Source organism: Leucopleurus acutus, assembly GCF_964270905.1.
Source record: "Leucopleurus acutus genome assembly, chromosome: 10".
NCBI lineage: Eukaryota > Metazoa > Chordata > Mammalia > Artiodactyla > Delphinidae > Leucopleurus > Leucopleurus acutus.
In genome coordinates, this window is record NC_139153.1 from 74146279 (window position 1) to 74170482 (window position 24204).

General features: G+C 38.3%; 1 protein-coding gene across 2 annotated transcripts in view; it reads left to right on the top strand.

Moving 5' to 3' along the window:
• CDC5L (cell division cycle 5 like) overlaps positions 1-24204 on the top strand; it is a 44119-nt gene that overhangs the window by 9714 nt on the left and 10201 nt on the right. The window contains exons 6-14 of one of the 2 annotated variants that reach the window (XM_082848309.1): positions 2475-2693; positions 4467-4611; positions 5720-5908; positions 9071-9219; positions 11180-11342; positions 13376-13540; positions 14772-14852; positions 15981-16223; positions 18825-19022. In XM_082848309.1, coding sequence (XP_082704435.1) covers positions 2475-2693; positions 4467-4611; positions 5720-5908; positions 9071-9219; positions 11180-11342; positions 13376-13540; positions 14772-14852; positions 15981-16223; positions 18825-19022 — 1552 coding nt within the window. The remainder of the gene's footprint in view (positions 1-2474; positions 2694-4466; positions 4612-5719; positions 5909-9070; positions 9220-11179; positions 11343-13375; positions 13541-14771; positions 14853-15980; positions 16224-18824; positions 19023-24204) is intronic. The other variant, XM_082848310.1, reaches the window with a different exon arrangement.

The window sequence follows — 24204 nt, forward strand, 5'->3', positions numbered from 1 at the left end:
AGTTGTTCTCATCCCAGGAGGGCTTCTCCCACTTTTTGAAAGAGATTCTCTCTGGCAAACTAGTGGGCCTGCAGTTTAGCTGCATCTCCAAAGAATCTGTCGGTTTCTTCACAGTTGCCTTTCACGGAGACTTCTACTGTTTTTGAGAGTGCCCTGAGGCCTGAACGTCTCCATTTCCTTTTGCAAATGAAGTCAGTTTCTTTGGGGAGAGTTTGGAATTCTCTGTTCTATCCAGGGGCACTGATGTACTTCTCGTTGAGTGACACACCCACTTTAGGAGCTGAGTGTTCAGTGTCGGGGGTGGGGGTAGGCAGCAGCCCCAGGTCCCCTAACCCTGACCCTAACCCTGACCCTAACCCTGACCCTCATCCCACAGGCCCAGGTTGGGCTCCAGTATTCTCAGTAGCACTGTGCCCAAGGTAGAGCCCCTGGGCAGAAGAAGGAAGCCCCTCCTTCTCAGTCACTCTTGTCTGAACTTAGCCTCTGCAGTGGCTTCCTGGAGGCAGGATGAGAAATGCTGCTGTCCTGCCCCTACTGGAATGAAAGCCAGGGAGCTGGAGGGGAGAGAGAACCCTGTGTTCTTGGCTGCACCAAGTGTGGAGTGGAGTTTCTGTCTCCCTGAGCTGGGACGGGGGAAGAGAAGAGGGAGTAGGTCTTGATTTGAATCCTGCAGGCTCTCACTTTTCTTATCGAATTTTTGTAGATTTTCTTGAATAAACGTTTCTTCATTTGCTGTATCTCCTTTATTTAGGATCCCTTCCAGAGACTTAACTTTTTTTTTTAAATAATTTTTGTCAGTTTTGCTGGGGAGTGGGTTTGTGAAATTGCTCCTATATACTGTTTTATAATTTGATTTTTCCCCTCTTTAATATTCTGAATAGCTTTTCTAATCATTGAATCATTAATGTTATAGCATCTTGGGAAAGTACAAAGGAAAAAGTAAAAAATGAAATTCCAACCTCCTATGATTATCACTGTTACTGTTCGGGTGAACATGCTTCACATCTCCCCATGCACGTATTCACTGATAGAGATGCATATAATTTTACATGTTGCTCCATAACGTGTAAACTTTGTAACATTGTTTTAAACAGCAGTGTGTCTTGAGCATCTTTCCACGTCAGAGTAGATTTACAGATTTCTTTCTATTTATCTATCTATCTATAGATTTCTTTCTATTTATCTATCTATCTCTATTTATTTATTTATTATTTTTGGCTGCTTTGGGTCTTTGTTGCTGCGCGTGGGCTTTCTCTAGTTGCGGCGAGCGGGGGCTACTCTTCGTTGCAGTGCGCGGGCTTCTCATTGCAGTGGCTTTTCTTGTTGCAGAGCACGGGCTCTAGGCGTGCGGGCTTCAGTAGTTGTGGTATGTGGGCTCAGTAGTTGTGGCTCGTGGGCTCTAGAGCGCAGGCTCAGTAGTTGTGGTACACGGGCTTAGTTGCTCCGCGGCATGGGATCTTCCCAGGCCAGGGCTCGAACCCGTGTCCCCTGCATTGGCAGGCGGATTCTTAACCACTGTGCCACAAGGTAAGGCCCTACAGATTTCTTAAAGGTTATTTAGATGGCCATATAATATCTTATCTTATAGCTGTGTTGTAAATTATTTTAACTAATTTGTTATTGTTGGATGTTTAGGTTGTATCTGTTTATCTGCTTTTCTGAACAGTGCTTGGTAACCAGTCTTGTAGCTAAGGCCTTGTACATGTCCCTATTTATTTCCTTAGGCTAAGACTGAAGAGTGAAATTGCTGGGTTAAAAATGTAAAAAAGTTAGGGGTATTAATGTGTATTTCCAAATTCTCTTTGGGGAAAGCTATACCACTGTACTTTCTCATTACCATTGTGAGAGACTGTCCACTGTTTGCACCCTTGCCATTAAAACAAAGCAAAAATTGAAGACTGTTGATTAGATATGTAGAAATGGTACTTGATTTAATTTGTGATTCTTTAATTATTAAAGTACACTCTGTCATTTTAGCTATTTGCATTTTTTTCCCTTAGTGAACTGCTTATTTCCTTTTGTTCTTCCTTTCCCTTGGGTACATTTTTAAAAAACTTGCTTAGATTCTTTATATCTAACCATTCCTAATACTAAGTGCAAAATTTTTTCCTATTATTTGCCTTTTAATATTGTTTTATGATTAAAAAATGGTGCTACAGGGATATAAATTTTAAAATTCAAAGCTGTTGACTGTTTTTTTCACCCTTTATTTAATTTATATTAAGTGAGTATATTCCCATCCAGAGATTGGATACATATTTACTTATAGTTCCTTCTGGCTTTTCTCTTTGCTCTAGTGTATGTGTGTACCTTTAAATCAAAACTGGAATTGATTTTGGTGAACGGTGTGAGGTGAGGATTTAAATAAATATTTCTTCCCCAAGTGACCGGGTAGTTTTCTTAACTCTGATGGGTGATCCATCCTTTCCCAGTGGTGTATGATTTTGAAGGTGATTTGTGTTCTCTTTCTTCAGGCGTCTTGCTGCCCTCCAAAAGAGAAGAGAACTTCGAGCAGCTGGCATAGAAATTCAGAAGAAAAGAAAAAAGAAGAGAGGAGTTGATTATAACGCTGAAATCCCATTTGAAAAAAAGCCTGCTCTTGGTTTCTATGATACTTCTGAGGAAAACTACCAGGCTCTTGATGCCGATTTCAGAAAGTTAAGACAACAGGATCTTGATGGGGAGCTGAGATCGTAAGTTGCCTTTCTGTTTTTATAAATGGAAAAGTATAGTAGTAATTTTATGGAGGGCCAAGTATTATCCTGGTCAGAGCCAGATATTTCTTAGTTAGCACAATGTGGTTTACATAATGCTTTTACTTATTTAATGGATTCACCTTTCTGAGAAAACCAGTGACCCTGGCTGTAATGCTTTTAGCACAGGACACTGTTCGAAGCTCTCGAAATGTCAGCGCTTGGCTCTTAGTGAACTGTCTACTCAGAATCACAGTCTTAACATTTACGAAATGTACCTTTGGGGAGGTACGAAATGTACCTTTAGTTATTTTACTAATGGCCTGAAGGAGTCTGTCAAAATCCGGTCTGCTGCTTCTTAGTTTTTTTTCTAGTGAAAATTTTATCTTGTTTTTCTGGGGTTTTTTTGCCTGTGCCATGAGACTTTGTGGAATCTTAGTTCCCTGACTAGGGATCACACCTGGGCCCCGGCGGTGAAAGTGGTGAGTTCTAACCACCGGACCGCCAGGGAATTCCCTCTTGTTTTTCATAAAATGAAATTAAAAGGAAAAACATTACCAATGCATTTTTAAGTCTTTTCACTTAATGGCGATTAGTAGGTATATTTTTAAAATGTCTTAGAATACAGAGGATTTTGTTTATTTCTAGGGATTTTTAGAGTTTTTAAATTGTTATATCTGAATGTTGTGGGGAGAACCTTTTAGCATTGTCAGAGATTTTTAGTACTCCCCCAATGGCCTTCCATTTCTGTTGACATGAATTGTTAGTAAACAACAGATGTCAGTCACTGTGAAACAGGATTTTCTTGGATGTACTCCATTGTATTTATTTTTCAAATTAGGACCTTGCTTTAGGTAGCCTTTACAAATAAAGAGATTGAAGAAAAAGTCATTTGGAAGGAGTAGACTAGATGGAAGAAGAGGATGACATGCAGAGGGGGAGAAGGCATTCCTGGTCCTTTAAAAGATGGCCTTGAGCCTGGCTTTAGAACTTAACAACTTTCTGGTGTCATTTGTCAGGACTTAGATATCCTTTAAAAAAATTTACGAATTAAAAAAAATCATAGCAAACAATTGAAGAATAGTTTTAAAGGAAAACTTTAAAACTCACGTTTTAATTCTGTTCCCTTCATTTAATTGTTTCCGTTTTTGTATACTTCATCATTTTCTTATGTGCACACACATATTTTTACATGAACATAGTCACAATATAGGAGTAGTTTTATGTTTTTCTTTTCATGTTATATGTAACATTTTGCTTATCATAGTCTTTATAGCTACATAGGTGTTTATTTTATTTATTTGTTTTTTGTGGTACGCGGGCCTCTCACTGTTGTGGCCTCTCCCGTTGCGGAGCACAGGCTCCGGACGCGCAGGCTCAGCGGCCATGGCTCACGGGCCCAGCCGCTCTGTGGCATGTGGGATCCCCCCGGACCGGGGCACGAACCCGTGTCCCCTGCGTCGGCAGGCAGACTCCCAACCACTGCGCCACCAGGGAAGCCCTATAGTTACATAGTTTTAATATTTAGTGCTTAAATTACTTAGTATATCTTATTTTCTTAGTAATTCTATTGATATTCTAAGTCTGCATTGAGTATAGTGGGTAGGTAATGGTGTAGGGAACAACTTAATGTATATTGTTTTGTCTTTTTTGTCATAATTTTATTAGGAATGGGATTATTTCGTTCAGAGCATATGACTATTTATATGGCGTTTAATGTTGCTGCCTATATGTAACTTTAAAAAATCTGTTCTCCACCTTGATCCATGACAGTGAAAAAGAAGGACGAGATAGAAAAAAAGACAAGCAGCATTTGAAAAGGAAAAAAGAATCTGATTTACCGTCAGCAATTCTTCAAACTAGTGGTGTTTCTGAATTTACTAAAAAGAGAAGCAAACTAGTACTACCTGCCCCTCAGGTAATCTGATAAAAGCAGGTTTTTCATTGTATGAACTCATATGCTTACCATTTATCCAGCAAATGTTTGCAGGCCTATGTGCCAGGCTTTTGCTGGGTGCTTGGTACCTTTAAGAAATATCAGGCCTTGAACTGCTCATATGATGGTTTAGTAAGTAATTGTCAGCTCTTAGCAATTTTTCAGTAGGCTAGGGCTCCAGACCTCTTTTTTGCAGCTGATAAAGGTGGTATTTGGCCTTGTGGACTTCAGGCCACTTTCTTTTAGGGAATGTTTTGCTGTGTCACACCTCCTTCTCTTTTTGAGACAGTAGCTGTGAAAATCAACATGGGAGTTGTGGAGAAGAGAAAATTCATTCAGCTCATCATAGGCTCTGTTCCTTTGAATTATAGTTGGTCAGAAACATGGGGATTTTGAATAAGCTCTTGTTTTGTTTTGACGAGTACAGCTTTGTAGAATTGGACAGTTAAATGGAGCAGAGGGATGGATTTAGGAGGCTTGAACAGCTTCTTTCTGCAGATGAGTGCCCTGGCTGCATCAGTACAAAATCCTTGGGCATAAACATAAAATAATTTTGTTAGATGCTGTCATTCATAGTAGTTATATTTCTTAAACTGAGATTTTGCCTGTAATTTATTTTTAGTTCTTAGGGTATTTAGTTTGGTAAAATTACAAGGATAACACCTTTTGATCTTCTTAGGGATCTGGTGGCTTTGTGGACTCTGTGTGATATTTTAATTGGTTTTTAGTGCCCACCCTCCCCCTAATTGATAAATGGCTTTGTATAAACACTATTATTTTATGTTCTTGATTTATAAATATTTTGGTTTGAAAGAATTTCAGTATGGAAATACTGAAAAGGAATTTCCGTATTTGCAGCTTGAGTCTATGTCACATATGGAATTCTGCCCCCCTCCCCCCCGTTAAATAGGGAAGACTTTTAAAAACTTTATTATGGAAATTTTCAAACCCACAAAAAGTAAAGAGAGTGCTACAACGAGCCCCTGTGTACTCATCACACAGCTTCAGCAATTCATCTTCTGGAATGTGGAAGTTTTAAGCTGTGTTATTCTTGGTTAAAATATTGCTACTGTGATAACTGTGTCTTTAGATTTCAGATGCAGAACTCCAGGAAGTTGTAAAAGTAGGCCAAGCAAGTGAAATTGCACGTCAAACTGCTGAGGAATCTGGCATAACAAACTCGGCTTCCAGTACTCTCTTGTCTGAGTACAATGTCACCAACAACAGCATCGCTTTGAGAACACCACGAACACCAGCTTCCCAGGACAGAATTCTGCAGGTAGGCTGCCATATGGTAGAGTGAGCCTTTCACTTTGTTTATTATCCTTAAAAGTATTATAAAGGATTTGTGTGTTTTAGGGTTTTGTGTGTTTTAGGGTAAGCAGTTTGAAACAGTCCTGAATGCATAACTGCTAGAGATTTCTGTAGTAGGGAAGCTAAATCCTGTCAGTAAAGCATAGCATTTAAAAATTTCACATTGCCTAGCAGTCCTGGAAAAAAAATCAAACACGTGTAGTCAGTAATTTTTAAAACTTCCTTGTGATTCTGTACTTAGCTTGGCATAGACTGCCTTCAGTACTATTTCCCTGTCTCTCCTTAGCACATAGGGTGTACAGCTCTGTGTGTTCTATTTTTTTTTTTTTTTTTTGCGGTACGCGGGCCTCTCACTACTGTGGCCTCTCCCGTTGCGGAGCACAGGCTCTGGACGTGCAGGCTCAGTAGCCATGGCTCACAGGCCTAGCCGCTCCACGGCATGTGGGATCTTCCCGGACTAGGGCACGAACCCGTGTCCCCTGCATCAGCAGGCGGACCTCAACCACTGCGCCACCAGGGAAGCCCTGTGTGTTCTTTAGGGTGTCTGCATGCCAGAGAATAGACAAACCTAACGGAATACTACTGAGTCTTTTAGCATTCTTACATCTCAATTTTCTAATAGTCAAATATAATTTGACTACTGATTCAGGAGTCAAGTAGTCCTGCAAGACTTTGTAAGAAAAACAGTGCCCCTCATTGCTTGCTCTCTAGAGGTACCAGTGATAGCTCTTTGTTTTTACCACCTTACTACTAAGACACTTGTTACATTTTGGTTTTTCTTCAGTTTTAGGCATTTTTCCACCAAGGATTTGAACATCTGGCTCTCTCACACCTTCTGCCTCTACTGTGCATACACATGCTTTCCATTTTCCCATCTTCCATTATAGTTAATCATAATTTTGGTTAGCTCCATATTTATGGTTTACCTTATGACTACGTAAACTGCATTCATTCACTAGGTAAACTGTGGGTCAAACTGCACTTGACCCACAAAATGCCTTATAATTACTCTACTGTACAGTATTTTGTTTTTCTTTGAATTGATACTTGTTTTATTTAGTCGCTAAATTTTCTGATTACTTAGCACAAATTCAGTTCTGGACTTTATACTAACTGTAAATCTCCTGTAATCTGGTCACATTTTAGGTATTCTTACCTTTTTCAACACTTGAAGTCGTTCTCAGAACTTCTGAATTTTCTAGTCTGGACTGATTACTCTTTAGATCTTGTTACAGCTTGTTCTCTTGCTTTCCCTTCACTGTCACCCTAGAAAATCCCTTGTGTCTCCTCTTTCTTGGCTCCCATGTCTCTGGCATTTTTGGTTGACTCCCTTGTTGGTGAAGTGTATCTGTCAGTAGCTTTCTGAGGAAGGTTTCATGGGAGATGGAATTTTTAAGACCTTGAATATCTGTAAATAACTGTCCTACCCTCTTATCTGATTGATAGTACAACAGGGTATAGAATTCCAGATTGAAAGAGTTTTTGTTCACAGTTTTGAAGGCAGTGCTCCAGTGTCTTCTGGCTTTCATTGTTGCTATTGATACGTCCTGTGCCATTGAGGTTGTTAATAGGAAACCTGGTTTTTTCTTTCTCTGGAAGCTTATATGATCTTCTCTTTTTCACATGCGTGTTTCTTGATGTGGGTCTATTTTTAACCACTGTGCTAGGTACTGGGTGGGTCTTTTAATTCTATAGACTCATGGCCTTCAATTCTGGGAAGTTATTTTGAAAATTAAAAAATTTCTTCCCTTTCATTAATTTATTTTGCTACTTATTACTCTCTGGTTTTCTGTCTTAATTGACTTTGATTTGATTGCTAGGAGATTTTCTGAATTTTATCTTTTTTTAAAATTTCTACTGTCATATTTTTAATTTCTAAGAGCTCTTTTTTAAATGTGTTCAATTTTTAAATGTCTCATTTAATTAATATCTTTTTATTCCTCTGAGGCTATTAATGATGGTTTTCTTTTGTTTTTACAAGTTTTCTTTTTCCTGCACAGTCTTTTTTTTTTTTTTTTTTGCGGTACGCGGGCCTCTCACTATCACGGCCTCTCTTGTGGAGCACAGGCTCCAGATGTGCAGGCTCAGCAGCTGTGGCTCACGGGCCCAGTTGCTCCGCGGCATGTGGGATCCTCCCAGACCAGGGCTCGAACCCGTGTCCCCTGCACTGGCAGGCAGACTCTCAACCACTGCATCACCAGGGAAGCCCCTCAAATATCTTTCGATCTTGTTCTTTGCCTATATCTAGGGAATAAGGGTAGGGCAATTAAAAGCTGACTAGACACTCCTTGGGTGTGGGTAGGACCCCTTGACTCCAGACTTTCCTGTGGGCTGAACTGGCTGGGATGTTTTATTGGGGAGATTTCTTTTTAAATTGTTTTACTTTTAAAATGTATTTATTTATTTATTGAAGTATAGCTGACTTACAATATTGAATAGGTTTCAGGTGTACAACATAGTGATTTGATATTTTTATAGATTATACTCCATATAAAGTTGCTGTAAAATATTGGCTGTATTCCCTGTGTTATATATTACATCCCTATAACTTATTTATTAGGGAATTCTTATTTATTTATTTATTTGTTGCATTGGTCTTCATTGCTGCGCGCGGGCTTTCTCTAGTTGCAGCAAGTGGGGGGCTACTTTTCATGGTGGTGCATGGGCTTCTTCTCATTGCGGTGGCTTCTCTTGTTGTGGAGCATGGGCTCTAGGTGTGCGGGCTTCAGTAGTTGTGGCACATGGGCTCAGTAGTTGTGGCTCGCGGGCTCTAGGGCGCAGGCTCAGTAGTTGTGGTGCATGGGCTTAGTTGCTCTGCGGCATGTGGGATCTTCCCGGGCCAGGGCTTGAACCCGTATCCCCTGAATTGGCAGGCAGATTCTTAACCACTGCACTACCAGGGAAGCCCTATTCCAGAACTTCTGGCATGCTAATGTTAGGTCGACAGAAGGAATGGAAGTATTGAACTCTGCCACAGCTCAGTATTCGTTTTCTCTCTTGGTTTTCATTGAGAAAAATGTATAAGAATTCTGCCTGTTTCAAGATTTGTGTAGTAGGACAAGAAGAGAGGAATTTGCTCTCCTGTCTAAACTGTTAAAACATGCTTCTTTACCTTCTTGTTAATCAGGAAGCCCAAAACCTCATGGCTCTGACCAACGTGGACACCCCATTAAAAGGTGGACTTAATACCCCTTTGCACGAGAGCGACTTCTCAGGTGTGACTCCACAGCGACAGGTTGTACAGACTCCAAACACAGTTCTTTCTACCCCATTCAGGTATTGTAAATAAATAACTGTTTTCTGCTTTAGAAAAACTTGAATCCGAGGACTTGGACAACATGTTTGCTTTAGAAATGCTGACAGAGAATGGAAATAAGTGTTTAACTTGCTTTTTAATTTCTCCTCATAGTAGCAAATAACATTATAGTATCCAGGAAATAGTCAAATACCAAATGGAGCTTCTTTTTTTTTTTTCAGAGTTTCTGGTGCTATCACCTCGTTTCTGAATACTTTTAATCTGATTTAAAAGAGCAGATCAATCCATTGTTAATGATGATTTGGTGAATTTTATAAAAATTCTAAGCCTTTTTATGTATGTATTACTGTTGCTTTTCCCCCAACGTTTTATTATGAAAATTTCTAACATTCAGAGAGGTTGAAAGAATGGTAAAGCAAGCATCCATATACTCACCACCCAATTCTCCAGTTAATATTTTACAGTGTTTGCTTTAATCACATATCCATCCATCAATCTATCTTATTTTTAATAATTTCCAAGTTGCAGGTATTAGTCCATTTCACCGTAAACGCTTCCTAGTTGTGTATATCATTAACTAGAGTTCAGAATTCAGTATTTGTTTATACTTCTTTTGTTTTAAGATACTGTTTTTAAAGAAGAATTTTTAAGATACAAACATTATAGAAGCAATTTGTATTAAAATGGAATTTGAGCTTTTAAGGTTAGAAATATTTAGGGTTTACTTTTAATTTTAAAATATGTCCTCCTACTGGTTGTTAAGTATATGAAGACTGTTATAGTTGCACATGACAGCAGGATCAAGAAACATTGGCCCCTAAAACCTTATATAATATTTAATTGCAAGGCTTGCAAGAGAGCCTAATCCCTCTTTCCCCGTGGGTGTCTCATTTCTCAACTAGATTGTAAGCTCATTGAGGGCAGGGACCATGTGTTATATGGTAACACCTCACCTCACCTCTGGGAACAACTCTCTGGCAGCACCACCTGTCTGGAACACAGCCAAGATACAGGAAGTAATCAACCAAAAAAAAAAAAAAAAGGCTTTGAACATTTAAACTATAAGGTGCAAAGTCTATGGCTTTTATTCCTAAGAGAGTTTCTTAGACCTAACTCAGAGCTATTCATATTTAGATGTGATTCTAAAAGCCTGATGTTTGGTTTCCAAACTGTAGAGGGAGGAAGTACTTCAGGTATGCACATCTATGATGATGATGGTGATGTGATAGCCAACAGCTACAGGCAGGGAGGAGACAAATGATAAGTTGAAGATACTGAACTCAAAAGGAGTCATTAGGGATCTTGAGTGTGGTGGCCAACCTCTCTGCCCACTGTGTGTTCTCAGCCACCCTGATGTGTCAGGAAAAGGTTGTGGGACTTCCCTGGTGGCACAGTGGTTAAGAATCCACCTGCCAGTGCAGGGGACATGGATTCGATCCCTGGTCCAGGAAGATCCCACAAGCCGCAGAGCAACTAAGCCCGTGCGCCACAACTACTGAGCCAGCGCTCTAGAGCCCACGAGCCACAACTACTGAGCCCACGTGCCAGAACTACTGAAGCCTGCATGCCTAGAGCCCGTGCTCTACAACAGGAGAAGCCACCACAACTAGAGGAAGCTCGCACACAGCAACGAAGACCCAATGCAACCAAAAATAAATAAATAAAAATAAATAAATTTATTAAAAAAAAGGTTGAAAAATGTTTGGTGGACCTAGTTATTAATAAGGTAAGAAAATATCAGATGTAATGACTTTATTTGAAGTCATTAAAATAAATATACTGTGTGTAAACACTGAGTTAGCTGAACCAAAGCTTTATTTTAACCTAGAGGTCTAACTAAAAACCAGGTAGGGAGATGGAATTTCTGGAATCTTTATTTCTTTTCTGTTTTCCTTGTAAAATAATTTATGTGAAAAACATTTGAAAGCACGATCCAAATAAAATTGGCACTTTCATTAATTGGAATTTCTGTCTTTATAGAACTCCTTCTCATGGATCTGAAGGGCTGACTCCCCGGAGTGGGACAACTCCCAAACCAGTTATTAACTCCACCCCGGGTAGAACGCCTCTTCGAGACAAGTTAAACATTAATCCCGAGGATGGAATGGCAGACTACAGTGATCCCTCTTATGTGAAGCAGATGGTACATGTCAATTCCCTTTTAGTATTCTTTAAAAAAAGTTTTTAAAAAAATATCTCATGGGTACCAAATTAAAATTTTTCCCCTTGTCAGTGCATATCGCATATACCTTAAGATTCTGTACACCTGCGGACACCAGAAAAGCAACGTGATTTGTAGGGTTTGAGAAGGGAATTCTTACGGTCTTATTGCTTACTTTTTCTTATTCTTAATATATTTTTCAGAAATGATTATGCTGATAGTAATGCTCCTTATATCTTTTGTGATTTTTAATTTTCATCATTTACTAATTAATACTTTACCTTCTTGAATGGTACATTTAATTTTTTTTCCTAGTTCTGTAAAATGTTTTGAGTTTCGAATGCCTCATAAATTAGATTTTGAACATTGGTTCCTCTGTTTTCATTACACTTTTAGAAGGACAGTCTAGATCTCAAAGCCACGTTAATTTGATGTTTGTTGCTAACCTTAGTGAAGTTTTCTTTTGTATGTTTTGCAAGGTGAATGTAGAAAGCTAATTATACATGTTATAGTTTTGTTTCTGCTCGTTACTGCTTTCATTACGTCACTGTTGAGCCGCCTTCTTATTTATGCCACAGAAGATCATTGTGAGATTTTTTAAAAAAATGAGTTCCAGTGATGGTCTGCTTCTGGTTTACAAATTAATTCTACCTTCATGTATAGATTTGGTTAGTTGAGAATTTTTTTTAGTGCCCAAATTGATATCAGGTAATGCCAACTCTGAGTGGCTACATAAGAATTAAACAAATGAAGAATCTAATGTGTGCAAAGCACGGATCTGGACACTTCAGGGAATCTAAAGTTGAGTAAAGATGTCCTTTGTCTTCAAGAAGTTTATGCTCTGGAGAGATTGGCAGTACTAAACCAAGTCCAAAAATAATTGTAATATATGAATAAAATAAGCCCTTTGAGGAAAACCAACATGCTTTGGCTGGCCAGAGAAATAATCACATTTGTTGGGTGGGTACTAGGAAAACCTTCATTGAGGAGGTATGCTCAGAGGAGGGTTGGGGGCTGTCCCAGATGGAGGCCGTTAACATGAGTGAACCTGGAGCATGTTTGCATCATAGCAGCTCATCTGGTCCTTCCACCTAGCATACGTGTAATGGAGCAGTGGGGAATGAGAGAAGTGAGCTGAGGATGGACTGGGGAAAACTTGGGTACCAGGCACTTTCTCTTGGGAAGTATGAATTGTTTTCTTTGGCTTTCATATTATCTAGTATTTGCATGGAAAAGAAACACACACACAAATTCAGGCATCTTTTCAGGTTAGGTTTTATTAGTCCAAGGACAAATTTACCTTTGAACTTGTTCTTTTCATTTGCTGTTAAATTTCAGAAATCCTTAAATGGAAATCCTAAAGGACTTTTTTTTTTTTTTTTGCTCCTTCAGAGATAATTCTCAAAACTTCTGTTAGATTATCCCAGAGTAAATTTGTTGACCACAAATCAAAGTTTATGAGCTGTCCTTTTTTTTGTTTTAAAGGTTTCATTTTTTTCCCATAAATTTATTTATTTAATTTATTTATTTTGGCTGCGTTGGGTCTTCGTTACTGCACGCAGGCTTTTCTCTAGTTGTGGTTAGCAGGGGCTACTCTTCGTTGTGGTGCACAGGCTTCTCATTGCAGTGGCTTCTCGTTGCAGAGCACAGGCTCTAGGCGCACGGGTTTCAGTAGCTGTGGCTTGTGGGCTCTAGAGCGCAGGCTCAGTAGTTGCGGCACACGGGCTTAGTTGCTCCTTGGCATGTGGGATCTTCCCAGACCAGGGCTCGAACCCGTGTCCCCTGCATTGGCAGGCGGATTCTTAACCACTGCGGCACCAGGGAAGCCCTATGGTTGGTCTTAAGGTAGGGAAGAAATGGAGATAGAAATTAAACGAAATCTTGTTTCAACTCTGAAATTAGGGGTCATTTTTCTAGAATTAAAATTAAGCTAATTACTTTTTAGAAACTCTTACACAATATTAGTTGCATATTTTAATGTGTATGAATTGAGAAGGACCAATTTTTTTCTACAGGAAAGAGAATCTCGTGAACACCTCCGTTTAGGGTTGTTGGGCCTTCCTGCCCCTAAGAATGACTTCGAAATTGTTCTACCAGAAAATGCCGAGAAGGAACTGGAAGACCGTGAAATAGATGATACTTACATTGAAGATGCTGCTGATGTGGATGCACGGAAGCAGGTGGGTGATGACTGTTACATGTCTCAAGATCTCTACTTAAAAGTTTTTTCAGTATTAAAAAAATTACACTGCAGAAAATTACTTACATCATTAATAATATTCTCTCACATAGTTCATAATATACTTAGAATATCTTGATAGGTATTCTTAAAATGTATAATTATATGGATAGCCATTTAAATATCCTCTGTCAAATTCATTATGCTTCTTTAAAATACATATAAGTAGTCTTTTAGACATTGCTTTCACTCTAGCCAAGAAAAGATGTTATTATCAGTCTTAAAAACAAGTACATCTTGGATTGGTTGAGTAAATGGTTTTTCATCAGTGTAAACTAATAAAAAATGTGGCTTTGGATATGTAGCCTGGGTCAGAGTAAAATTAGTAACACCTTGTACTAATATATCTTCTAGTTAATTACTTTCTCATTTGTGCATAACAATCAGGTGATGTAAGTAGGATAGGTGTCAGCTTCCTTTTAGAAATGAGGAAACAGGCTCAGGTGAATTAAATTAACTTTCTCAGGTCTTGTGGCTGGAAACTGGTGAAACTTGAACTAAAACTGAGATCATGTGACCCACTTCAGACATTCTTGCTGCAGTCCATTTCAGGATGGTTTTAGAAATTGAATAATTTCCCGGGGTTGGAGTGAGAATGGCATCAATGGAAATCGTTTTAGAGGGAAACCACGTGAATGTGCTTTTTGGTGGGGAATAGATGATAATACTTTATGTGTTTAGTTCTCTTAGCTATTTTGAGTTACATTTACTCTCAGAACTGGTTTGAAGTTCTAATGTGTTAACCCACATTATTCATAATTTAAGAATCAGGAAACAACACATTCATTGGCGGGCTTTTTAAATTAAAAATCAGTAGCTTTTGAGGTGGAAGGGAAAGGTTGTGTTGCAGGAGGGATAATTGGAAGCATCCCCTCTACATTTAGGATTTGATTTAGACAAGAAAAGAATGATTATCTGATGGAGGGAGCCATGTAAATCTGGAGAATGCTCCTGGTAGACGTTGGAAGTTCTTAGTTTCTACTGTAATAGGAGAATGAATAGGCTGATTAATTTTAGTGGCCTTATATTGCCTTTCTACAAACTTAACACAGATTCCTACAGCTTTAGCTCTTGAACATAACATATTCTTATAGACTAAAGTGTTTTCAGCTTTACTGAAATGTGTCAAATACTGTATAGCTGCAAAAATGGTTTTTAAAATAATTTTTTAGGCCATACGAGATGCAGAGCGTGTAAAGGAAATGAAACGAATGCACAAAGCTGTCCAGAAAGATCTGCCAAGACCATCAGAAGTAAGTATTAGAATTTCTGGCTTAGGAAGTTTTAAGTTTCTTTTTATGTGATTGATGTTTTTTATATTATAAAGTCTATAAAACGACATTTCATCTACTTTCTGGAATATAGTAAAGCAGTTCCCAGATCCAATCTTTGAAATGCTTCACTGGTACAGATACGAATTTTAAAAATAAATTGATTGATTGATTGATTGATTGGCTGCATTGGGTCTTCGCTGATGCATGTGGGCTTTCTCTAGCTGCAGCTAGCGGGGGCTACTCTTCGTTGTGGTGCGCCGGCTTCTCATTGTGGTGGCTTCTCTTGTTGCGGAGCATGGGCTCTAGGTGCACGGGCTTCAGTAGTTGTGGCTTGCAGGCTCTAGAGCACAGGCTCAGGAGTTGTGCATGGGCTTAGTTGCTCTGTGGCCTGTGGGATTTCCCTGGACCAGGGCTCAAACCCGTGTCCCCTACATTGGCAGGCGGATTCTTAACCACTGAGCCACCAGGGAAGTCCCCAAATAAGAATTTTGAAGAAAAAAGGAAAATAATTTCTTTTGAAAATGTAAAACTGCTTTAGGCATACATCGGAGATATTGCAGGTTTGGTTCCAGGCCGCTGTAGTAAAGAGAATGTCATGCAATAAAGCGAGTCACACAAATTGTTTGGTTTCCTTGTGCATGTAAAAGTTATGTTTACACTAAACTGTAGTCTTTTAAGTGTGTAGTAGTAGTGTGTCTAAAAAAAAAGTATGTAACTTATAAAGTACTTGATAGCTAAAAAATGCTAATTATCATCTAAGTTTCTGAGCCTGAGTCGTAATCTTTTTCCAGTAGTAACATTAAAGATCACAGCTCACCATAACAAATAGAATAGTAATGAAAAAGTTTGAAATATTGCAAGAATTACCAGAATGTGACACAGACACAAAATGAGCAAATGCTGTTGGAAAAATGGTGCCAATAGACTTGCTCAACGCAGCGCTGCCACAGCCTTACAGTTTGTAAAAAAACACACTGCCTGCAAATCACAGTAAAGTGAAGCCCAGTAAAATAAGGTGTGCCTGTATTTAATTCATGCTAGTAGAACTAATAACATTAGTATGTTGCAGTGACATGTTTAATAATTGTACTTGTTTTAAAATTTTAGGTAAATGAAACTATTCTAAGACCCTTAAATGTAGAACCACCTCTGACAGATTTACAGAAAAGTGAAGAACTAATCAAAAAAGAAATGATCACAATGCTTCATTATGACCTTCTGCATCACCCTTATGAACCATCTGGAAATAAAAAAGGAAAAACTATAGGATTTGGTACCAATAATGCAGAGCACATTGCCTATCTGGAACATAACACTTATGAAAAGTTTTCCAAAGAAGACCTGAAAAAGGTATCATTGAATATTTCTGTCTCAAGAATTATTTGTTAGATACCATGTATCATGGACAGACATTAACATTTTCCCTTATTGATGTTTATAAGCAACTGAAATATATGGTTAAGAGATACATATTCATATTAAGTGTTATGCAAAGGACATACCACCCCCTCACCCCTTCCTGTGTTCAGTGGCAAGCCTTTATCAGATGAACACTGGTTGTGATGGCACGGTGTTCTTGTCTCATGGGTGTATGCCTCATTGATAGTTGCTACAGTTGCTATTTTCTGTGTTTAACTCTGCTGTCTCTGAATAGGGTGGAATGCCTTTAATACTTAAACCTCACTTATTTAGAATACTATGAAGAAACAAGAATATATTAAAAATATTTACAGATTCAATCTTTCACCTATTCACAGAAAGGAAATATTCACTGAATTCATTCCCCTGACATGATTTCCCCCTACCCTTTTGGATAAGGAAATAAAGAAATGTTTTCTTGTCTAAAGTCTGTCCTGCCTCTTCCTCCATATGCATTTTATTCTTTCTGCTTTGACAGAGCAAACAGCTGTGATTTTGACTAGAAATCTGTACAGTGGCATAAGATAATAGAGTTAGTTTCATGGTTGGAAGCAGAGTGGTCATTAGCTTAAAAGTCTTTTTTCTTTAGTCTTTCCCCCTGAGGGGCAGAGATGGACTCATCCATTAGAATGGGCTAACTTGGGAGAAAACCCGTAAGGTTCCTTTGTCCGTCTTCTCTCCTGCACTTTCCCTCTCTCCTCTCTTTTTCTTACTTTCTCTTTTTCTTATTGCATACGTGATACATGTTTATTATAGGACTTTTAAAAAGAAGATAGAGAAAGGAAGGAGGGTTTAGATTTGTGTTTGTTTGCCCCTGATTCACGAGTAATTTTGACTTGCTGCCTTTCAGTAAGTGCCATGGAAGCTGTCCTCTGTTGAGCGCCTGCACTTTGGCAGGCATGTTCAGTCACTGAACCGGGTGAGAATTAGACAATGAACTTGATGCTTGAACAGTTTCCTCTTTTTGGAGTGAAAATATGAGGGGAAGATGGAATTTAGGAAATAAATTTTCCTAAATTTATTGTACATATGGAAACCTGAAATAAAGATCACGTTGTTGCTAATAGAGATTCTATAAGGGACAAATTCTAATAAATATTTTGATAATAATGTAAGTAGTGCTTTGGAATTATTTGAAACGATTACACAGTGGTTTAAATATCCTCCCATATTTTATTTATCTATCTACAGTCCTCTTTGTTCCGAAGAATTTGAAGCAGCTAACTTAGCAGATTCTTTAGGGATGGTTTAAGTAGAACTTAGCTGTACTCTCTCCTAGTTATTAGAAGAGCTGAATTTGTAAATTTTTACTGTGTACAGTTTCAGAGTGAAATACCATTTCTCTGATGGTACAGTGCCCGATTTTCATTAAGTGTGTTAAAATTGGTTTGTTTCCATTATTTCCCCTAAGAGGTATTGTTTAAAAGTATCCATTCTTTATCTTCTAGAGACTTGATTTTCCATTTTTTTGTTTACATTTTTTCATATGCTGGTTATTTATCTTGACTTTATGTATTTTGGCCTGTGTTTATTTTCTGATGTTCCTGGAGTGATTGAAAGCTTTCTATAAAGCACAAAAAGTAATTGTCAGTTTTTCATGAGCCATGAAGCAAAGGGCTGGAAAAAGTTCATGTGGTATGTTCATGGAGTCTGTGTGTCTGGTGTTGGGCTGGCTCTTTGTGTATACTGTGTCACTTAATTCTCGTAACAAACATGTTAGGTACTATCTCCACTCTACAGATGAGAAATGGGCTCACAGAAGTTCAGCAAGTTCAGATAGCTACTTAAATGCTAAATCTGTGATTGGAGCCCAGGCTTGTCCAACTCCATCCCCATTCTGTCATCTTAAACCGTATCTTTTCTACTGAACAGAAGCTGGTCTGTGATCCATCATTATTTGATTTGTGCCTCCAGTCTTATTCTCTGACAATGGCAGGGGCATTCTTTCAGATGAGAAAAAAGGCAGGTGTCAAAAAAACGCCTACTTCTCCTTCACCATACTGGGAAGTCCAGAGTATAGCGGGGGATGGTAGAGTGGGAGGAGCACCCGCACGCGTTGGTGCCCAAGCATTGGCTTGGGTGTGACCTTGCCTTGTCCGCTTACTAGTGTTGTATTTTTGAACAAGTGGTTTAACCTCGCTAAGCCTTAGTTTCATCAGCTTTGAAGCGAGGTTAACGTTGACTGCTTCGTAAGGGTGGTGTGCTGTTTGGAGATAAAGTAGGTAAAACTTTTCAGTTCAGTTCCTGGCACATAGTAGGTATCTGAGAAATGGTAGCTGCTATTATAATGAGTGAAGGCAAAGGACGTTTACATTATCAGGGATGGTACAGGGATGCTTGGCTTTTCAGATCAACCTGCATTGACTTCTAGGCTTCTTAATTAATTTTCTTAGGTATTATAACCCCCTTCCAAAAAAAACAGTTAACCAGAGCTCATTGTCTTTGCCCAGAGGAGTAAAAACTAGTCTTTTATTTCTGTTGATGGCAGGTATCTCTAGTACTCAAGCTTATTGTTATTATTATTGTGAACAGGCCCAGGATGTTCTGGTACAGGAGATGGAAGTGGTAAAACAAGGTATGAGCCACGGAGAACTCTCAAGTGAAGCTTATAACCAGGTGTGGGAAGAATGCTACAGTCAAGTTTTATATCTTCCTGGGCAGAGCCGCTACACACGGGCCAACCTAGCTAGCAAAAAGGACAGAATTGAGTCACTGGAAAAGAGGCTTGAGGTTGGTATCCTTTTAAAATTCTAATTTAAATGTACTTTGAAATAATGAACCAGATAATACCACTGGAGACAACTTCAGAAAAATAGATCTAAGGTAATTGTTTTCGAATTTCTTGAGAAAAACTACACGGAAGTGTTTGATCTTCCTTGGCCTTCTTCATTGGGTTTTCAGAGCTGCTGGCCTTTGTGATGAAGAGTGCCCTCCAAGTTGACCACAGGTCAATCAGAACCTTTTAGATGTGGGGGCAAAGAGCCAAGAAGTGAACACTGGTCACTCAGAAGAGTGTAGAGCAGTGCTACAAGAGCAATGCAGTTTTCTCTAGGGGGGCTCTCAGTGTACCAGGGAGCTTTCTTTCTGTAGCCAGAAGGGCACACTTACAGAACTTTGGTACCTTTCTGCTCATCCTCGGATTCCTGTCAGTTTGTTACAGAGAGGGCACTGAGCTGGATTATCCAGACAATGGCTTCTGTGATTTTTTCATGTCTATGAAAATGTTGAAACATACTAGATGGGAGTTTCATGGCATGTGGTTTCTTAATATAGTCTGCATGTTTTGAATTCCAGAATCTGTGTATGCATTTTGCCAATGGTATGTAAATTGTGGTTCACAGACCGCTAGGCTGCCTTGTGAATTCTTAATGGTGGTCTTCAGGGATGTTTCTGAGGCCAGGATATCTTGGGATGGGAAGGAGAAAGGGGTGCTTCAGGCAATCAGAGTGGCCTCAAATTCCGCTTATGTGATTACCAGTTTCTCTGCAGAAAGTAGATTTGGAAATATTTTTATTTGGGGTTAAAATAAAAAAATAGTAAAATCACTTAGGGGTGTTTGGGGCTGTGTGGGGCTAGGGAAATGAACTGGAAAAAGCGATATCCTGTTAAAATTAACATTTTTGATTTTACCTTTAAGGTCACGTGTATAGACACTAATGGTAATGCCTGTGCACATCTTTTATCATTTAGTGGGAAATCAGACTTTCTGAAGTAATTCTCATCTTGGGTGAAATTTTAGCAATCCAGTGCTGCTGGTTACTCTAGCTGTGTTACTAACTTCCAGCAGGGTGTGCTGTTGCTCTGTGTTTTAATTCACAGGGAAACTAAAAAAGAACATCAGTGGTTAAATTTAAGTTATATTTTCTGTTATGTAGGCTTCATTTCTTATAAGTGGTAGTTAGCAGTGTAATTCTGATCTAAGGTCAGCATCATAATTGATTGGAAAGCTATTTGGAAAGCTTCCTGTAACACTTATACATAAATAGTTAGGTCTCTCACTTAGTTTGAAAATCTCATTTGAGGTGGGTAAACTCTTTCTTCCTCAAGTGGTAAGGACATTTTGTGCTGTTTAAAATATAAAAAAAAGTTTTTCCCTAAATCTCATTTACTTTGTTGAGGCCCTAACTTTCATGACAGCAAATAAATGTGTCACAAAGTGAGTGGTGCCATAAAGTACAGTAATTTTTATTTCTGTGTTGAATTGGTCTTGTGAGTTTTGAAGGGAAAAATACAGAGAGAACCACTGCTGTTCTTTTGGAGATTTATTTGGGTCATTTATGAGCAACCATTAAAAACATGTGGTTCTCTTTGTTCAGTTCAGTACCAGGAACTGAAATCTTCTGTTGAACTATTTTTGCTGAAGGATTGGTGATTTTGGAAGAATATTCATAAAACAGTCTGAAGTAATTTTTCTTTTCTTGACTCCTGGATAACTTGCTTTAATGTTTACCCAACTAGTTACTTTTAAAGAACATGTAATCAAATCCTTTAATTTAGTAAACTATGCTTATTTCAAATGAAAGTTCATTAAGTCTTTAAAAAGAAGAAAAGAGACTCAAAAACCCAAATAAACAAATCCCCCATTTTATTTGTATTCATTCCCTAATTCAGAACTAGGTTTGTCTTAGCTTATTTTAGTTTTTGAAGACACAATTCTCCTGGTTTGAAATACATAAATATTTTATTTCAATTGTGGTAATTCTTTCATCATTTCAGTTGATTGCTAAATTATAAACATTATTCAAAGTTTGTTGTGGGGAAGGAACTCCAGTTGTATTATATAAACTAAAGGCTGTACTTAAATTATCCTTCCACTCTTAGGTTCAGGGAGATATGCCTTGCTGTGCAAGCACAGTACACCATGGCTGCCAGTGTGTTTGAGTTTTGCTGCCATGAACTCTGGAACAGTGAATCTAAATTATGGCCCTATCGCAGCATATCAAGCAAGATGAAATCCAGCTTTGTCGTGGTTGGTGTCTCCTAAATGGATTTAAAAAATACGCCCCGAGGTTTATATTGGAGCTAGTCTTCGAGCCATTACTCCTGATTAATATTTGAAACTTAGAACTTAACCGAAAATCCTTAAGATACTCATTTAAAACTAGTAGAACCATCTCAGATTTTATGTAGAATGTTGTGGGTGGTACAAGGAGTCTGTTAAATAAATAGAATCAGTGTAGTTGCAGGTCAGAAGTAAGTGGGAAAGACTTCTGAATTGTAACCAAGTCCATGTATTTTATTCTGCTTAGGAGGTAGAATTAATTTCAGGACCTTACCAGACATTTGTGTGTAAAATAAGGCAGCAGTTGCAAACAGAAATGACACCTAATATCAGAAAAGGAAAAGTTATAAAAACATAGCATGTTGAGGCCATTTAAATATGGCGGCAGAAAGCCCTGTTATTTGAATAGCTTTGAGGGTGTTATGGGTATATGGTAGGGGGGTAGAGTGATTGCTCTTTATAGTGATACCGCAGTTAATAAGAAAAGCTTAATTTCTGTTCAGTGTTTTTAAAAAACAGAAAAAGAGGGATGGCTATAACTGTAGAAAAATTTTCATCAAGTGGTTAAAAGTAAAAAGCTTTAGTACTTTATTTAATCACACATTTAGTGAATGTTACTGAGCATCTACTCTGTGCCAGCCCCTGTGCTAGGCCCTGGGGATATAGCAGGGAACGAGGCAGATGAGCTCTGTGCTCTTGTGGACTTCACGTTAAGCGTTTTCCAGATAAATGGAGAAGAACCTCATTTTCCGATGCCAGATAAATGAGTCATTACTGTATTTGGGAAGTGCAAATAGAATTTGAAGTGTTCTAATTTGTTTCCACTTAAAGTGGAAATAGGAAATCGTCTGAAGACATAATTACTTTGAGTGAAATAATTTCCAGTAGGTGCAAAAGTGAAATGAGAAGTCTGAATTTAGGCCTGCCATTAAATTTAATAGTATTTGAAATAGTATCTAAACTGCTGTGTTGAGGAAGTTTGGCTGAAAAGTAGATTTTGTCATGTTAGCTGTAAAAACGGAAAGGCTTTCCTTAGAGGTGGAAACTAGGTCCAGAGGTAATACTGCTCCCTGTATTTTACTGGCACAGTCAATTTAGTCAAGAAATACTATGTAACGTTGACTTCTTGGAAATAAAGTAACTTAAAGAACACAGATAACACATTTAAAATCCTTCTCAGTGTATTTGTAGAACTCTTTTGGGGACCCCTGACTTTACTGAATGGTTATATTTCAGCAAAATTGGCTGCACAATGGCTCTCATTTTCTCAGTGATTTTCATTATAAAGTTAGATATTTTTACACAGGAAAAAAATTCTCTTAATACTTTAAAGAGTGAAAACTTAGGGTAAGGATTAAGTTGGTGGGCAGTTCAGGGTGGAGGGATTATATGTTGTATCTCAGCAGGTTTGCGCTTATGTTCCCTTGTGGGTGAGTGTATGTGTGTGGGGGGGTGGATGCTGTGGCAGGAGACAAGTCCCCAGTACTCTGGAACGCTCTCATCCTTAAGTTCTGCCCTCTGCCATGACCCTTAAAGGCATTAACAGATTTCTTGGTTGTTTCTAGCAAGAACTCTGGGAGCTGGACCAGAGATCTCCTGTGATACAACCATGTTGCTTTTGTTATGCCTCAACGTCGAGTTGAATTTGTTTCGTGCAGTTTTTGAGTTTCATTTCCTAACTTATGCAAATGTAAAATGCTCTCGGCATTGCTTTATTGGTACATTACTGTCCTTGGAGATGTGTTTAGTACGGTTTTGCCTTATTGCTTAGCTTGCTTTGCAGGGATGCGTCTGACGGTTGCTAACTGATAGATGCTGACAATAATCACTGAATTGGACCTGCATCTCATCAATACAGAGACGGTTCACTGCTAAAACTTAACGCTAGTGAACAGTATAGAGATTAAAGGAGAGTCGCTCATGGTCTCTTGTTTGCAAACATTTCGGTGGCTGAACCACATCTTTACTGCTATAGGATCATATTGTGGAATGATGGACTAGGAAGTGGAGCTGCCATTAACTATATTTATTTTAGGTATCCTGAAACCTGTTTTTCTAGTGGTATAAGGTTATATTCTGGGTCCCCAAGCAAGAATTTCAGTAAGGGATGCTCTTAATGTTTCTGAACCTCAGTGTAACAGACTTTAACTGAAGACAGTATTGGAGACCCAAGGATAATGTGTTTACTTTGGAATTACTTAAGCTTAGTAACCTTAACAAACTTAGTGAGTTTGAAAGTAACAATTACACTTTTATAAGTCCCATACAGCCCCCTTTTGTAATGACCCGAGGAAACACTTATGGTTCCACTGATTCATCTCCTGGGGACCATCAGTTTTCCATTGGTCTCTGGCCAGTCTTTTTTAGACAGTTTCTCTTCTATGCATTTAAAAAATAACATTTGTAGGCTTTTTTTCTTTCTAAAAATAATAACTGTACTTTGTAGAGAATTTTAAATAAAAAAATAAAGAGAAAAGCCTACCATTCAAATGTAATCACCTTAAACATCTTGCGGTGTGTGTACGTATAAGATTAAATATGATAGAAAAAGATGAATATATGAACATCTACACATATCTATGTGTGGGTGAAAGATGGAAGGCCTTTAAAACTAAATTGGGATCATTTAATAGTATAATATTGTAAGTATCATTCAAAAAAAGAATCACTTGCTCTCTTTTAAAGTCTGTTGCAAAGGATTAGCTTTGGTGAAATCTGTAAATAATTATTCTAGTTATATTCTGCCCAACTTCTTAAAAAGTTGTTAAATAACCTTTTTTGCCCATAAAAATTTCTGAGATGTTTGTTTTCCTATAGTTTTATAGCTTGTTATGAATAAAAGAATTAGGAATTAAAAAATATAAGCGGGGGAAATGCTTTTCTCCAGTGTCAAACAAAATTCTTATAAGT